Genomic DNA, 18902 nt, shown 5'->3' on the forward strand with positions numbered 1-18902 from the left:
CGGACCTAAATTTAATACAACTTCAAAAGCCTGGAATATAAGTTACTTTTAAAATTTAAACGATGTAAAAAAATTACTCCAACTAACAGGAATAAAATTAAAATCCAAAAGTGTGGACTAGTTTAAGATACAACTTTAAATTTTATTTCTTCCAGATTTCAAACGCTTGGTAGGAAAAAATCATCATTTTTGTAACTTTTTCGTAGAGACGGCTTCAAATGACCGGAAATAATTTACAACGTCTTCAAAGGCCTGGAAAGTAATAAAGAATTAGGTACTATGAATGCAAAAAAATATGTTCAATATACCAGAAAATTATAGGTCCTTCAGATGCAGATAAATTGATTCATTGATAGGGGAGCATCCGTGACCCTTGGAATCATACGTTTTATTTCTTGACGGTTTTCTGTTGCTTCAGGAAAATTTCTCAAAAGCCTGGAATTAAGGTGGAAATTAGTCTAAAACTCTGTAACAAATAAAAAATGCCTAAAATAAATTTAAATGTTCGGACTGAATTGAAAACGATTTTAATTGCGTGGCATTGAAATGGGGAGTCAAGTTGGGAATTTATTAAAAATTTATTTAAATATCTTGAAAATTACTTTAAATGTTCGGATAAAAAGTTAATCCATGTCTGGATATTGACCATCAGTTCTAAAACTTAGATATTTTAAAAATCGGCTAACTATTTCCAAGTTATCAATGTGACTTTAACCATATTACAGATGCGTATTCAAGTTTTGATCTGATAAATATGTAGTAAAGTAATTTAAGCGTTGAACAATTCTGAAATAATTTATAGAATTTCATTATTCACAATATGTAGAGTAGATCACCAAATTCGACCAGTTGATTGATGTCTATTATTGCAGAGATAGAATTTTAGAAATACGATTAGCTTATCTAAGAATCCAAAGTAATGAAGCTTCTCAAGTAAAATGCCATGATGCAAATTATCGAATCCTATAGAAAAAATTGTATACAGGGTGATTTTTAAGTTGATTCTTTTTTTTAACTATTTATAGAACTCGGTATAATATAAATTTTTTTTCAAATAACTTTTTTCGTTACACTCAAAAACAAGGGACATACAAAATAAAAAAAGTGAATATGGGTTTGTTTTTCATCGTCTGTTTATGTTTAGTTTTTGCTCGAATTTTTGTATTATCGATTACGCATTGTACCCATCATTTAGTCTTAGACACTTTTGGTTTATTGTTGTTAATTTTAAATTTGCAAATCCTAAAAATGGCACATCGTTATGAAAACAATGAACTTGTGGATATCTTGCTTATTTATGGAGAGTGTCTTCAAAGTGCTGCTGCTGCTTCGGTATTATACGTAGACCGCTTTCCTTTGCGGAATCATCCTACACCCAGAAGTTTCATAAATCTTATTTAACGGGCTAGGGATACTGGCGATTTACGGGAACATCTTGGAGGGCATGCAGGAAAAGACCTGAAAATGTTCATAGGGAAGAACAAATTTTAAATCTTATCGAAGAAGATCCAACAACAAGTACTCGAGTTGTTGCAGGGCAGGTCGGATTATGTCAAACAAAAGTATAGACAACATTGCGCGAGAATCAATTTAATCCTTTTCACGTTTAACGAGTCCAAGCGCTACTGCCTGAAGACTTCCCCCGCAGAGTTCAGTTTTGTGAATGGTTCCTACAACAACATGAAAATGATCAACATTTTTCGAACAAAATTTTAGCCATGGACGAGGCAACATTCACCCGAAACGGAATTAACGATTTTCGAAATACGCATGTTTGGTCTGTTGATAATCCCCATGCAATTCGCAGAACCAATTTTCAACACCGCTTTTCTGCTAATGTGTGGGCAGGAATTGTGAATGGGATACTTGTTGGACCATTTATCTTACCAGACCGTTTGACGGGCGATGTTTATTTGGACTTTTTGCAAAATAATCTGCCTGTTCTGTTAGAAGACTGAATATCATGCAAGCTATGTGGCTCCTGCAGGATGGAGCACCTGCCCATTTTAGACGAGAAGTGAGCGAATTTTTGGATATAAGTTACCCAAATCGGTGGATTGGCCGGAATGGACCTGTGACATGGCCACGTGATAGATCCATGTGACTTTTTTTTTGTGGGAGTATATGAAAAGTTTAGTTTTCAAGACGCCTATCGACACACAAGAAGAACTAATAGCACGTATTGAGCAGGCTGCGGCAACAGTTAGGCAAAAACCGATTTCTCTATTGCGTGCCGTTACGAAATAGTGGTTACGTCGAGCAAATCGTTGTGTTGAAGTTAATGGTGACAACTTTGAACAACTTATTTAAATTAGAGAGTACCGTATTGGACTCATTTTATAACATTTTGGCAATGCAATTTTTTTATTTTTCGGTTTTTTGAATAAAGTTATTTAAAAAAAATGTTTATTTTACCGAGTTCTATACACATTTAAAAAAAAAAAGTACCAACTTAAAAATCACCCTGTATACTGGATCCACTTAAAATTTTGAATCTACAATAGTATCAACCGCAAACTGTGTAAAACAAAAAAGATTGGTTCCTTGTGCCTGAAATGCCTGGATTAAAATATAGTAAATGACTCCAAGAGCTTGGAATAAATAAGGAGTGACTTTAAATACCTGGAAGTTATAAACAATGACTTCAAACCATCCAGAAGAAATAAGAAAATTTGTATGTTTGAATAGTAAAACTATAAGAGCCAACATTGAGGAAAATGGTTTGTAACAAGTAAGGAGGTTGATCATTTTGAAGAATATTAAAGAACTAGTTTCACCTTTAGTAGGAAAATCAACAATGTTTGATTAAAATATTATAGATAATACCTCTTCTAGTCCTGGAAGACCTGAAAGTCATCAAATAATACCTTTTAAAGGCAATAAAATATCTTGCATCTATCAGAACCATACAAACGCATTACAGGACACTATTTTCCCGGGGAAAATCCATCAATTTTCGCATTTTCCATTAAACAACGTTAGATGGCATGAGACGCTTCCTCCTCCTCCTCCTGGTTTCTTTGTTACCTCGCTTTCAACAATTTTCCAGTTTTACTTGTTCGGTGTCGGTGGAGTGTGTGCGGTCGTTCTCGCTGGAAAACGTAAATGTTCCTGGATAAGAAATATGTGGAAAAATAAACGGTGGGCGATCGGTAAGTCGTTTCTCGGCATTTTCTATCCGATATACACCTATAGGCCGAATAATCGTATATTGCCAGCACCAGAAAGTAAAGTAATAATAAGGCTTATTGATTATTTGATTTTCCCCGAGCTATTTTTGGGGAATGTAAACACATCATCGCTGTTGTGTTTGACTAGATGTTATTAGGCGTAGTATAGTAAATTATTTATTGCATTTAATTCTTTTTGGATGGACACCCTTATTGGGACGTTTTTTTCTCTTCAAGGCTTGAGGCAAGCAATTAGTACTGCAATGGACAAATTAAATTATATGTCTGCTTTTTAAACACTTTCCCACAGACAAGGAAAAATTGGAATTCTAGTCAATATCAGACATCGGAATTAAGTTGATTATTCGCCCTTTAGTTTAAGCCGCTTGGGTTAAATATTCAAGTAAGTTAAGTGCCTCAAAGTAGCTCTTAAGTAACCTAAGACCCGGGGCTAAACTTATGGGAAGTGTCTCCCTATTTAAAATGCTTGGAATAAGTATTTATAAGTATTTCAATAAATATCAAGTTAGAAAATACCATCTCATACACTAAATTATTCAAGAAGAAGAAGAGAAGACTTATTCATGTATTTAGAACAAATATGAATTTAATAAATCTTTAAGGATACTTTTCGTTATATTTAATTCATGGAAGTCCAATAATTCATAAGTACAATAATTTACTTTAGATATAGATTTATTTCTATACCCAGGAACTAAGGTTTTACCTATCGACATGTTTAATTTATTTTAGGCAGATTTTTGTGTGTAATTAAGGCGTTTAGAAAGAGCCAAATTGTTAGTATTAGATATAAAATTCTATCTGATAAATCAACGACAGTTTTATTTATAAAATCATTATTATTCATGTTTAGTAGTCCAGGCTCTTATAGGAGATATCTCGTTGAGTTTTAAGAATATTATTTTAAATTATTTAACTACTTTATCATATTTTTTGTTTTTTATTAAGCTATTTTTAAAGGCCCCTATTGCTTTTTTACATTGTTTCCAGCTAAGTTCCATTTATTTTGAAAGTAACGATTTTTTTAAAGCACGAATTTGATTATTTATTTGATTTTTAATGTTTTTACACTCTACAATCAATAATTCAAGAAAAGATGTTACATTTATGCTTATTAATTTTTATCACAATAGATTTACAAATTGTTTACAATCTATAGAGTTGACTTGGCAATCTACCTTTGGCTTATGAAATTGCGCAGTTTATTAATTGCATTTTACAAGTTTTATTATCTAGCAATATTAATCTATGATCAGAAATTGCATTATCAATATTGACTTAACAATTTAAATTACTACTATAGTTGCTAAAAACATGGTCTATAAGATATTTTAATAAACTGGTAACTAGCTGCACATTTCTCAATATAACCGAGCTATTAATTCTAAATTTGTTAAATGCTATTAAATTTTTATACTCATGGGTTAGAAGCAAAACAAGATTAAAGTCCATATCTCCAACAATTAACTGTTTTATTATAAAGTAATACACATTATAGATGGTAAATAATAAATAAAAATTATTATTATTAGGAGGGGAGGACTTCAAGCCTGCTTTCTAGAAATGCTTGAAATAGAGTAATTTTTTGCTTCCAGGCAGTCAAATCAGTCGCATATTGACTTTATGGCAAACATAAAAAACGAAATACTTAAAAATGTGTTTTATTTTTTTGACAATTTTTTAACAAAAAACATATTTTTTCTAATCGGTATAAAAGGACTTAAAAAAGTAATTGGAAGGAACTTTGTGTTCTGGAAGGCAATGTGGCATTTAGTCCGGGCTCTTATGTCAGGATGTGCCCGTAAGATAGTCGAATGTTTATTCCCAGCATTGTTAAGAGAAAGACAATTAATCCAGTCTTTTTAATTAGTAAAGATCATTTCCGGGTATTTAAGATAATAATACACTTAATCCAGACTCATAAATATTATTCATAACCTTGTCTGAAAGCACTTAAAACGTAGTTTCAAGAACCAGTCAAGTCAGTCATTTATGGCAGTTTCTAGACCTAAAATCGTGCTATTTAATCCATTTTTTTATGAAAAAAAGTTGTTTTTTTTTATAGGAACTTAAGACAATGTCGCAGTTAGTCTAGGCTCTTAATCAGTTCAATCTTCACTTTTTTTTTGGAAAAACATCGATGTTACTGTCAGTTTAGTTCAGTTCAGTCTCGAGTTCTTAGCTTCTGCGTGGTGTCACAATTAGCCAGCGCTATTTAGTTAGTGTACGGGGTTTTGTCCGATTCTAGATCCTGTCTCGTATGCTTAGAAGTGATGTGTGTTTATTTGTGAGGCGTATCCGTTCTTCCTCATTATCGACTCTTTTTTTTCCTTTTCTTCTCGCGGTTAGTGGGTAGGAAAAAAAAAGTACAGGTGAAACTGTGTTAGAATGTTACTGTCGCGAGATATGTGTGATCCATGACATTTGACAACACAGATAGAAGCCTGCAGGATGCCTAAACTAGTTTTACACTAATTCCATTGCAGCGCCATCTATCATCAAACGACATAACTAAGTCCATGTGACAGATCATGATAAAGATAGATGTGACAGATGACATTTGACAATCCAAAACTAGATCCGTTGCCCGGGAGATTTAAAATTGAAATTACCCTTGAAGGATTCTTTTTTTTAATACGATTGCAATAATTGCGGCCTTGCAATTAACATAATGCCATCTTGTACAGAGGCAGTACTTAAAGAAAAGGGAACGAATGAAAAATTTAGGAGCTATTACTGTCGCGATATATGTGGGAAATTTAAAATATACACCCTAATTTTTTGATTATCATTAAATAAAAATGCAACCCCTTAATTACCCCTTTTAATTTCACGAAATACATGTGACAAGAATGACAGAAGCTAACAAGGTGCCAATACCTTATAAACTAATCCTAAATTAGTTCTGTTGCGCGGGAAATTTCAAATTTAAATTTCTACTTGAAGACTTTTTAAACGACTCATATCTTCCGCATTTATTATTATAAATTGCAAATAGATTGTGTACTTATGGTAGTGTCATCTTATATAGAACGACAGTGCTAAAATAAAACGCAACGATTGAGAAAAAGCTATTACTGTCGCGAGACATATATGACAATTGACATTGACAAGCAACATACGAATCTTCTTAATATATTATAAGCTACTCTAAATTCAAGATTATTGCTCGAGAAATTTCAAATATAAAACCGAATTTTTGGAATATCATTGCAATTATATTTCCATCTGGGATAAAAGGGTGGAACTAAAATAAGTGACCTTTTAATTAGTCCCTTTACTGCCAATACATCATAAGCTAGTCCAAAATCAGCTCTATTACGCGGGAAAATTTAAATTTAAATGACTACTTGATTTTTAAAAATATGGAAATCTTTTGCAATTATTGGAAGTTGCGTAATATATTGCAGCGCTTTCTGGTATAGAACGACGGTACTAAAATAAAAAGCAACGCATCGATGTTACAGTCGTGAGGTATATGACAAGACAGATAGAAACCTACAAAGATGTGACAGACGACATTTGACAAGAATGACAAAAGTTAATTGTTATTTACAATAATTTGTAGTACTGCCCTCTAATAAGGATGGCAGTACTGAAAAAAAGGCATATTTAAGGGTTTCGGTAACAAATAGCATAAATGACTGATTTGACTGCCTGGAACTAAAAAATTGCCGTTTTTCAGGCACATCTTGAAACCACGCTTTCGGACTACATTAAAGAATAGGTTTAGGGGGATACTGCGTAAGATGTGAAGCAGAAGATAGAACGTACCGACACGTGTTTCTGCCTTTTAGAAAAAGCAGAAACACGAAAGAAAAAGTTTTTTAAAGAATGACGTACAGGAGTAAACAACCAATTTGTTTTGGCTCTAGTACCTCCGGTTTTGGAAGACAGATACAGCACGTACACTAAGGAAGCAGAAGATACCTGTATGATAAAACCTTAACCTGAGTCGATATAGTTTCCAAGAAACAGTTCTCACCTTACGGAGTATATCCATCCTTTTACCATTTAATTTTCTGTACGAGCTTTCTTTGAAATGAAAGAGTAGTATTTATAAGCCTGGACTAAGTGTCTTCTTATCGAAGGCCCTGGAAGAGGTCTTGGACTAACTTAAAAGTCTGAACTGAAATGCATTTCTGTTTACAATAAGTATTCAAGTAACTGAAGTGCCTGAAAGCAGCCCTTTAAGTAACTTAAGAGCCTGAATTAAGGTTGAGATCATTTTAAGTGCCTGTAAAGGGCATCCAAGTAACTAAAAAGCCCGAAGATCTGACTTAAGAGCCTGGACTAAGTGTGGCCAATTAGTCCAGGCTCCAATACCATTAAAAAAGTACGCTTCAAGTCGAGAAAGTGCAAAAAAGCAAAGCGGAAGCAAAAATTTAGTTAAATGCCTGACAAAAGCTTTTAACTAAATTAAGTGCTTAAACAAAGTTTCTGGGATTTAAGCCTTAAATCCTCATATTTACCTGCTCTTCCCTACCAGTCCAGAGTATCAATATTGGTTCAATAATCACCGGCCTGACGCGAAAGTGTCGATATTCACTCCTCACTCATGACCTCAGTTGCGTCTGAAGAAGTAATTTTTTTTACGTAGTGGTGCTTCCTTATGAGAGTGAGATGGAGGATCAGGCCAAAAATTGGAACTGAGTTCATTTTTTGAGTTTCTACCGCATGTCACTCCTCACTCATGTCCTCAATCGCTTGGACATTTGAATTTTCTTACGTAGTGATGCCCCCTTTAGACGAAGAAGAACATTTTATGGCGATCGTACAAGCTTTGTAAGAATGAGATGAAGGATCAGGCCCAAAAGTGGGACTGAATCCATTTTTTGAGTTTCTAGAAGTTATTTTTCTTACGTAGTAAAGCTCCTTAAATACGAGGAAATCATTTTATTGTGATTATTTGTAATATTTGATTATAAACATAAAATGTAACATCATCATATGAAAAAAATCACTTATGACCATCAAATTTCTTCCTTGGGTATCAAAATAACCATGCAACAGAAATTCAAGAAAAAAGCCTTAAGTTAAAGAGAGAAGGACAATGCTTCACTGGTCCCCTACTTACTTAGAGAAAATGCAATACAGTGCACGTCTCGACCATCTCTATTCAACGCACTATAATTGAGAGAAACGCCACTTAACTTGTTAATATATTGATTTCCGTACTCGAGATGTTCGTTGGCCAGACCGGTATATTACCCCGCTGTTTTTTTTGCGATATTTCGAAATATTATATTAAAAATACTAATGGCAATATTGTCATGAAAGCATTTACCCAAAATAAATATGTTCCTACTCTACAGGTCTAATCATGTTTGGGGACCGGAAACCAGAGCCTTTAACCCTCGAGCAGAATAGCGAGGAATCATCATCTAACACAGAAGATAAACAGAAAAAACTCGTAGAAGAGGAGATAAAACCTTTGGGGTATGAAAACTATGAAAATCCATTTTATAAGGACCAGCCCAGTTCGATTTTGTCATCGTTGGGTAGCGTACTGGTGGTTATTGGTACGGCCTTGATTATTTTTGCTGCTGCTAGAAACACCATTACATGGTAAGTAAAACCTTTTATGTGGATAGTAAATACTATAATAAATTCATATGAAATGAGATCATTTTAAAGTTACAAATGTAATGTTGGGTACTTAGGGCAGCTTTCGAATTTAGAATTTTTCTACATCAAAATTTTGCATCATTCGGGGATATTTTTCGTTATAAAGAGCCACTTGAAATATTTTCATTAAAAATGAGTTGCTGAGGATGAATTTGGGGGTAAAAGCGTGAATCTTAATGAAGAAAATATTCAACATTTTTAAAAGGCTTTAGTGATCGAAGTAGCATATTTTATCCAATAATTTCACATGAGACTCTCTCTTGTATCTGAATTAAAAACTTACTAAATCAGATGCACTTTTAGCAAACCAGGTCGAGAAGGTTTTTGACATATTGTAGCATCAAGACTTGATCGTTATTGGCATTTATTGTCATAAATTAGCTGCTGATGATGAATTTTAGGGTAAAAACGTGATTTTAGGTTAAGGATTTGGGTAGTTTTGCTAATTTTCTCAATTTTATTGTCAATAAACAGAGCATTTTATACTCAATAAGGTTATAAGAACGTGTATCGTACCTCACAAACTTGTTCCAAGCATATTCAAATTGCCGACATGGGATTGTTTCCTTAATGTCCACAGATATTGTAGAATCGAAACTATATATCGAAAGTCTACAAATATTCTAAGTGCATTTTTCAGTAAAAGTGAGTTAAATATACTATATAACATATAATTTAAAACAAGAATTTTCTTATCCACATTTATGGTAAGTACAGGTGGAAGAGTAACTATAGGTTAAACCTTGCAATTGCTCTGGCAGGTGAATAGCGTAGCACAATGTACCCCCATGTTTCTTAAATAAAGACGATTATTATTATATTAAAATTTCTAGACGCGAGCCCCTTCTTCTCCTTGAAAATTAACGAAGGTAGATTAATTTTAAAATACTTTAAATTTATATCCTTTAAATATGAAGTTTTATTTTATATATGTATTGCAACTTGTATTATGTAATGTAAATAAATGTATCTTTCTATTTCGTTTTTGTAAACATAACCTCCCAAAAACTTGAATTGTTTTGTTTCGATACAGTTGGCACCACTGAAATTTGTCAGAGTGACCAACATCGAAGGGACACAATCACGCAAAATGGCGGCCATCTAGTAGTGGTCATTTATTTTTCAATGGATTGGTAGTCCAGGTATCTTTATTAAGTTGGATAACTTGGATTTTCCACACACTGCATTTACCACATTTATGTCCGATAAAAGTGCGATTAAATAACGGTTATTGTTGTTTTTAATCCAAGTACAATTGTGCCGTACATTTGGGAGAAAAAATGAGTCAATTATTAAGAAAACATTAAGCAATTGTGGGCGAGGAAATTCGGTTTGTGGATGATTACGTGTAAAAGAGTTGTATTGTTTTATCTAGTAGAAGTAAACTTTGGCCTCACTGGTGTTTCTAGTAAATGTAGATCATACAGCAAAGATCAGTATACCAATAATCGTTTGGATGGTTCTGTTACAAGTCTGAAAGCTGACGAACTATGGAATAAAAGACAGTCACTCTTGTATTCCGTTAAACAAGTAATTTGAAAAATTCAGAGATTGGAGGGACACAAAGTCAATGGTCTCAAATTATGTTTATTTTTAAAAAACGATTACACGTGGTTCGCCCTAAGGCATCATCAGATCTAAAAGAAAATAGAAAGCAACCCTAGTATAAAAAGTGCATAGACACAAATTACAATGTTGAGATATGACTTACCGGTAAAGCTATTCGTTTAACACCACAATTTTTGTTATTAGGAGGTCTCTTTGAGAAAAATGAACTACTTTTTTGAAGTAATTTGATTTAATGTATTAGTAATAGGTACATTTCTATTTTAGCAACAACTGAACAAAAAATTGCAAAATTATTTTCAGATTTTGAAGGGCCCCTAGAGGCTAAATAATTCAGTGAACCTTTTCAACACTTTTCACGTTTCTCTAAGTCATTTTCTGACATTGTATTTGTAACTCAATTGTACTCAATGTAATCAAGACAATGGATCTGAAATTGATCATCCAGCTAAAGTGTGCTTTTTGTCAGATTATATAATTGCAACTTTAGATGTGATTGTTCAAACTTCAATTGATGGAGAGCACCTCAATAGTACTCGTAAATGCTAAAGTTAAAACACGACTTCTTATTTATTCTACATATAAGTTATAGTTGCAATTGAGGAATCCTCCAGGATGAATCTATACATTCAGGCAAGTTTTTGTCAGAGCTTTTGATTTCGAGAGAGGTTAAGCTGCCTCATAGGGCAAGTCATTGGTAATCACACGCAAAGCAAACATCTCAGAGCCAGCTTCTTGGAGAGGTTACGTGTGTGTTATTATCTCAGATCACGGTATTACATTAGAACATTTGCAATTAGTAATGTCCATTTTAGGTCTTTTGTTAATAAGTATCGCAGGATCTACCGAGACTCTATTAAGCTGGCAAAAACTTATATTACTCCAAAAGGATTAAACAATCAGGCAACGAATATAAGGAGTTAGGAGTAAGGAGAGTTAGTGTACGGTTAGTGTACAGCTGACTTTCTTAATACTTTTTATAAGAATATTTCCTTGTATCTGTCGATCGAGACTCCTTATTCGTATCCTTGAAACATTTTTCCTTGGACCTAGAGTTTCAAATGAACTTATAAATGTCCTGAGTGACATAAAAAGCAAAAATTCTAAATGGTCGGATGGAGTTTCGGTGAAAGTACATGCTGCATTGCCACAAACAACGCTCTCTGCACTTTCTGAAGTAATCAATGTTTTTTTTTCCTCTGAATTTTTTCCTCATTCTCCTAAAGTGGCCTTGGTGATTGCATTTTACAAAGGAGGTGACAGTCCATCAATTTTTAGGCTCTGCTTTTAATTCTTGGCAAGTTAAGACTCGTGTGATTCACTTTCTTGAAAAGCATGGACTTCTTAACATCTATGAGTTTGGTTTTCAGGAGAGAGTCGTCATAGGCTATTTTTAACCTTCTGAAGATCCTGTACTTGAAATTAAACTCTGGTGAGTTTGTAATGTGTCTGGTGAATGTTGCACTTAACTGGTTTGGGTCCTACCTTTCCAGTAGAACACATAGCACTAAGTCTAGTATGCTACTCGTTGACGCCGGTATTCTTCAGGGCTCTGTTCTTGGGCCCATTTTGTTTCGCGGTTTCTGGAAAGTTTACACTTTTGCCTACCAAGCACTGTACTTTGGCATGATATTGATCCTGAAAGAATGAGAATTGCCATTGATAGGGACGTAACTGTTGTTAAGCTATGGTGCGATGCTAACAAGTTAGCTTTTAACACGTTGACTGCCAAGCACGAGATAACTCGTGGTTGGCAATCTAGAGCCAGTCGCCAGCCTCGAGTTATCTCGGTTTTGACTAACGGTTTTACGGCGCCCAGTACGAGTAAACTCGTGGCGTTTGCGTTAAAATTTGTGGTGCAGGGCGCTCGCAATAGACCAGTAAAACTCATTGTGGCGTCATTTTTAAATTATATTTTCATCTTGTTTAGTACAGAGGAAATAAAATTTTCAATGTTTTTAGTTCCAACAAAAAGCGGAATAACATAAACTGTGCCTTAAAAATAGGGAAACTTAATTGCTAGTGTTTACAGATAGTTACGATAATAATATGAAGTTTACAAAAAAAAAATAGTCTAAAAAATCTTGTTTAGTAATTTTTACTTTAGGTGGTAGTCCTTGAAGCAATTTTCCACACATATAAGGCTGGTTTTTCTTCACAGACAGGAGAGAAATAACGTGTTTCTCGTCCAAGTTTATTCGAAGTACATACACGGCAAGGTCTTGTAGGTCGCTTTTTTCGGTTGGTGGTATACCTTCCAAATAGTGAAAATCCCGCTGCTGTACGCTGCTGAACATAGGCATTTTATCAACGAGAGGAGTAGGCACAAACATCTCTCTAAATTTTAAAGATTTTATTCTGCTTCCGGTCGATTCACGAAACAGCAACTAAGCGTTATGTAGGGTAGGGTTGCCTATATTGCACCGGCTCCTAAATTGGTCCTTTGAAGATTTGAGCAAACCGACAACAAGTGGCGCCATCTGTCAATGCCAACTAAAACTACACCTCGAAAACTGTTAGAATTTCAACACGTGTGCGTCTGTAAACAACGGTTGAGGAAATATTAGTGTTTTCGTGATTTTTTAACTTCCGATACAAATATACTAGTACTTACCGTTCAAGTAAGTAATCACAACATTTATAATATCATTATTTCTCAAGATTCATTAAAGAGGCCATAGTTTAGGGGTTATTTTAGTGACCTAACCTCCAAATTGGTAAAATCCGTTGTTGGTAAAATTTGATATTGTTTAGTTTTGAGAACGAGGTTCCTAAATTGGACAGCAATTGACTTGTAAATTGGACCGGTCCAATTTAGGCAACCACTTTCATTTACTTAGTTCTTAATATTTTTTTTTCAGAATGTCATCACGTGGTAAATACGGCAAGTGGAGCACAGAAGATTTAAGCAGTGCTATTTCCGCTATTCGTAATGGTTCTTATGGGCTTAATGAATGTGCAAGGTTGTTTAAAGTACCTAAAGCTACACTAAAAAGACATCTCGAAGAGAAAAACAAACGGGCAAATAATTCAATTAAAAAAATGGGCAGGTTTAGTGTATTTAATGAAGAAGTTGAAGCAGAATTGGCTAGGCATATTTTGATTTTCGAAGAGCGAATGTTCGGGAATTGGCAACAAGAAACAATTTGAAACACGATTTCAACACAGATAAACGTATGGCAGGCAAAAAGTGGTATTATGGTTTCATGTCAAGACATAAAGAAATATCGTTACGGAAGCCGGAGAAAACATCAATGGCAAGAGCTGCAGGATTTAGCAAAGTACGAGTTAATAAATTCTATGAACTTTTTAAAAAAATCTGTGAAGAGGATAAATTGACCGCCACACGCATATTCAACAAGTCGACAAGACAGGCTGCTCAACCGTACAACGGCAATGTCAGAAAATATTAGCCAAGAAGGGAAAACATCAAATTGGGAGCATTTCTAGTGGAGAGAGGGGGGCAAATACTACTGTGGTTTGTTGTGCAAGTGCAGCAGGGCCGTTTGTACCACCCATGATAATTTTTAAGAGGAAACGTTTTCAAGAGGAACTTTCATTAGGTGCTCCGCCTGGCAGCATTGTCACTATTAGCGATACTGGATATATCAGTAGCCATCTTTTTGTGACATGGCTTAAACATTTCATTGAAACAGTTAAGCCAAGCCCTGAGGCCCCTGTTTTGTTATTGTTGGACGGCCACAGCACCCACAGCAAAAACCTAAAAGCTCTACAAATTGCCAGGGATAATGGAATTAGGTTGTTGCAGTTACCAAGTCACACAACACACAGGCTCGAACCGTTGGATGTTGGATTCTTCAGAGCCTTTCAAAATGTTTATGGACAATGCATTCAAAAATGGTTGCGAAATAACGTGGGTCGAACTGTATCAATGTTTCAGGTTTCCGGGATAATTGGAGAGGCTTATGGGCTTGCTGCAACAGTGAGAAACGCACAGAACGCTTTTCGTGCTAGTGGCATTCGGCCTATAGATGAAAATGTTTTTAAAGAATCTGATTTTGCAGCTTCAATGATGTTTGACAGTGCATCAAACTCTAACCATGAATCCCAACAGGAGGCATCCTCTTCTGAAGAAGATAATATTCCATTGGCGCAAGTCGTTAGGTCGCAAGGATTACGAACGAAGAGAGCAGCATCAACTTCCCTAAATATTTCAGTCCAGGATATTTCGCCGTTACCTATAAAAAAATCAAAATCATCAAAAGTTTGCCGCACCCAGGACGCAGTTGAATTGACTATACTCTATTTCAGAAGTGTATAGAGCAATAAACTGGGGAATTCCGTTCTGTTTGGCTACATTTCGTGGTAGTTCATAGGCGTAGGTACTTGAAAGAGATTAAATACTAAATAAATACTTTTAATTCTTTTGTATAGTTACCTATCTTTTAACGCTTTGTAACATGCAAAAATGGGGTCAGGTAATATATACAGACTATAAATACTTTTAAATCATATTTTAAACGTTAGTAGTCACTGCTACGCTGTAGTGTAATCACAATATTATTATCCCAATATTTAAAAAATGGAGGTATTCAGTCCAACGAAAAGATGTACTAAAAATTCTCCACTAACGCTGAGTGAAAAAGTTATTATTTTAAATGTACATGATTGCATAAAACACGATTACCCTAGTTTTACTGTGCAAGAAATTGTTGAAAAATGTTCTCGAATGAGTGGAATTGGAAAGTCCACCATTTTCAAATTGTTGCGAGAAAGAAAAGTAGCAGGTCAAGTGGAATCTCCCAAGCAAAAGCCAGGACGACCTACAAAAGTTCTTGATGAAAATGCTAAATGTATAATTCGAAGAAAAGTTCACTCTTTTTATTTTAAAAAGGAAATACCCACCCTAGACAAAATTTTAATGGAGCTTGGCCGAGATGACAGTATTCCGTTGATAAGTAGAAAACTTTAAAAAATATGGATTTTGCCTGGGAAAGCATAACCGCAAAGCACTTTTACTGGAGAGCGACGAAATTGTTTGTTGGAGACGACAATACTTGAGAAGTATCAGGCAGTACCGCAGGGAGCAAAAGAAAGTTTTTTATCTTGATGAGACGTGGATTAACGAAGGTTATATAGTCCAAAAAATGTGGCAAGACAAAAATATAACCACTGCTCGCCAAGCTTTCATAGAAGGCCTGTCTACGGGTATTAAAGTACCTTCGGGAAAAGAAAAAGACTTATAATCACACATATTGGAAGCGAAGAGGGATTTTTAAAAGAAGGTCTGCTAACCTTTGAGTCGACTCGCACAGGAGATTACCATGAAGACATGAACTCAGGCGTTTTCGAGGACTATTTTGGTGAAATGATAAAATTTCTTCCGGCTAATTCGGTGGTGGTTATGGATAACGCAAGCTATCATTCACGGCGAATAGAGAAGACGCCAACTTCAAGTTGGAGAAAGCAAAAAATTATCGATTGGCTGACTGCAAAAGGTATTGCGTTTGAAGCAAATTTGATAAAAAAAGAACTGCTGGCAATAGCAAACTTACACAAAACTCGTTTCATGAAATACGCCGTGGAAGATATAGCCGAAAAATATAATATAACTGTACTGCGCTTACCGCCATATCATTGCGAACTAAATCCTATAGAACTGATATGGGCGCAGGTAAAAGGATTTGTAGCAAGACAAAACACGACTTTTAAAATGAAAGATGTTAAGCTACTGTTTGATCAAGCCATTACGGAAGCGACACCAGAGAATTGGCGAAAAGCAGTCCAGCATGTAATTAAGCAAGAGGACAAAATGTGGGATCTTGACAACCTCATCGATCAGACAGTCGATCCTTTAATTATAATGTCAAGAGGTGATGACAGTTCGTCAGATGACGAAGAAGACTACAATCAATTATAATTTAAAATTGTTATACACTGTTCAAAAAATGCCAGATCCAAAAGTGACATTTTCAACTGTTTTACTCTACATATTATGTTCAATAAATTTGTGAAAAAAATATATTATTCCATTTAAACAAAAGTAACTTTCTAAAATAAAATAGCATTTAAGTACATTAATTATAAGGTAAAAAACAAGTCCCAGTTGCACGCCTTTGGCGAACCGTTTTCAATATTTATCAGTGGGTAACAATGGGCAAAACTCATAAATTGACCCAAAACCGGGTGGCACTACCTGCAATCAACGAAAAGAAAGAATTTTACATTGAAACTAATACCCAACTAAGGTAGTGGCATAAAATATTGGTGGATCACCAGATACCACTTTTGCATACCTAATGAGGTTTTATTGCTCTACACACTTCTGAAATAGAGTATTAGAGAGTATAGAGTATTTTATTTTTTTTTTATAGTTCCCCGTATAAAAACGAACTTGAAGCAAGAGCTAAGACATCTAAACCAAAATCGGTTAAAACTACTTTAAAATTTTCAAAGATTAGTGATAAAAAAAAGGTAGCAAAATTAGGTGGAGCTAAATCGGACAGCTGGTATTGTGAAATATGCGAGTCTGAATCAGTCGAAGAAATGATCCAGTGTCTTAAATGTAAAATTTGGTTTCATGCAAAATGTGTCAATGTATTGCTAAAAACTAAGATATTTTATTGTTCAAACTGTAAAACTTAAGATTATGATTTTTAATATAACATAATAATAAAGATTTTTTACATTTAGGTTAAGTTTATCAGTTAAAAAACGTTTAATATTATATAATATATTTATAGTTTATGTTATGCTAATATATATCTTTTTTCGCGTTCCTCATGTTTAAATATAGGTTTTAACATCGGTCCAATTTAGGGCGCTAATGGTCCAATTAAGGATACCGGTATCCCAAATTGAACTTTTGTTTATATTTTTTCATTTGAAAAATAAAATATTATAAAGTACCATGTATCTATTATTTCTGAATTTTTGGAATATAAACAGTACTTAGTAAATGATTTTTATAATAACATTTTGAAATATTTATTAACATGTGTAATACAATAGATGTTTGAAAAGTGGTCCAAATTAGGATACCTTACCCTATTCTCGAAATATATTAGGATACCTAATATATTTCGAGAATATGCAATGCAATCTTTTTCGGCCATCTAATGGTTTTTCTTAGTGAGATATAGTAACTTAGCATTTGATCGGACTGGTCGATACCTGACATTCCTGCATTGTAGTCCTTTATTATATTAGGTTTCACAGAAACTTTTCCGTTCCTGTTGCGCACTTCAATCATTTGTACTTTGTGCATATTTGAAATCGTGGTTGGGCGCCACAAGAAACTTCTGCTCGGACACGCCCGACCACGAGATAACTCGAAAGTTGTTTTTTTTACAAAAAAAAATAAATATAACATATAATATTAAAAATTTTGATTTGTAAGCCATTTTGACTAATTATTTCAATTTTGACATAGTGGCGTCTGAGAATGGTTTTTATGTAAATGCCATGGCAGTCAACGTGTTAATACCTCTAAAACTACTTCTAATATTTAAGTGTGATCTAGAGTCAATTACCTTGCATACTAATTCAATCAGTCCATCTGTAGCCATCAAATATTTGGGTGTGACGATTGATAAGCTTATAAAATTCCAAGACCATAACTCTCACATGCAAAAAAAAGCAACTGAAACTAGTGACAAATAGGAATATAATTAGCAGTTTCATATCTGTTGCAATAAAAAATATCATTAAAATCCAGTTTTACAAACATTAATCTACTGTCTATTATTTATACACTAATCATGAGATAAAATTTTAATAATTATATTGAAAACCGGACATATGAATATATAGCGATCATAAACGAATTACACATCAATATTTAATTATTACTTAATGGGTCAGCCTAGACTTTTTTTACACTATACTCCTCGGGGTTATCGAGAGCGACGACGTGCATTTCATTTATTATAAAGCATTCGTTTTTCCTTAATAACACCACATAAAAATTAACCAAACATTTGTGCCTTTACGACATAATAATTTAAGTGAAACGCAGTATTATGTATGTACATCCACTCCACGTGAATTAGACTGATTGACGCGATTATTGTTTAGAATTATTATCAACGTTATCATTGAAAAATTGGCGTGCAAAGACTGTGTCTGTTTTAGTCACTATATGTTGTTATCAGCGTATTTTTATTGTCTCTTTTTGTTCTTGATTAAACGCGGGTTTGTGTTATACAAATGGAATATCAGGCGACGATAATCAGGTAATAAAATAATAGGTTGAGTTTTTTAATATGTACTTCTAAAGCAGTTTTATGTGTATCCAGTGAAAAGCTTAAAAATTAGTACAGATGTGCATTTTATAATAATAATAATAATAATATACCCTCTTATATTTGGCAACCAAATAGTGCATATTTTTCTTTGTCCGCTAATATAAAGTTTTTACTGATTACAAAATACGTCACCCAAATGACATTTAAATTCTTTATTAGCAACAAATGATTCATTTTTAGCGCATTATTTTACCTATCTTACATTATCTTCATGTGGTTCTTCCTCTATTGTAAAACTGTGGTATACAAT

At 34.0% G+C, this 18902-nt stretch overlaps 1 protein-coding gene and 1 long non-coding RNA gene across 2 annotated transcripts in view; one reads left to right on the forward strand and one right to left on the reverse strand.

The window, feature by feature from the left end:
* The window catches only part of LOC126738131 (uncharacterized), a 26348-nt gene extending 7899 nt beyond the window's left edge, over positions 1-18449 (reverse strand). The window contains exons 1-4 of the long non-coding RNA XR_007661228.1: positions 17879-18449; positions 11871-12023; positions 309-435; positions 88-252 (exon numbers count right to left, since the gene is read on the reverse strand). This is a non-coding gene — a long non-coding RNA (uncharacterized LOC126738131). The remainder of the gene's footprint in view (positions 1-87; positions 253-308; positions 436-11870; positions 12024-17878) is intronic.
* LOC126738129 (fatty acid hydroxylase domain-containing protein 2) overlaps positions 2996-18902 on the forward strand; it is a 29570-nt gene continuing 13663 nt past the window's right edge. Inside the window, exons 1-2 of the mRNA XM_050443298.1 lie at positions 2996-3152; positions 8507-8759. Coding sequence (XP_050299255.1) covers positions 3125-3152; positions 8507-8759 — 281 coding nt within the window. The 5' untranslated portion in view covers positions 2996-3124. The remainder of the gene's footprint in view (positions 3153-8506; positions 8760-18902) is intronic.

Source organism: Anthonomus grandis, chromosome 7 (assembly GCF_022605725.1).
Source record: "Anthonomus grandis grandis chromosome 7, icAntGran1.3, whole genome shotgun sequence".
In the NCBI taxonomy this organism is placed as follows: domain Eukaryota; kingdom Metazoa; phylum Arthropoda; class Insecta; order Coleoptera; family Curculionidae; genus Anthonomus; species Anthonomus grandis.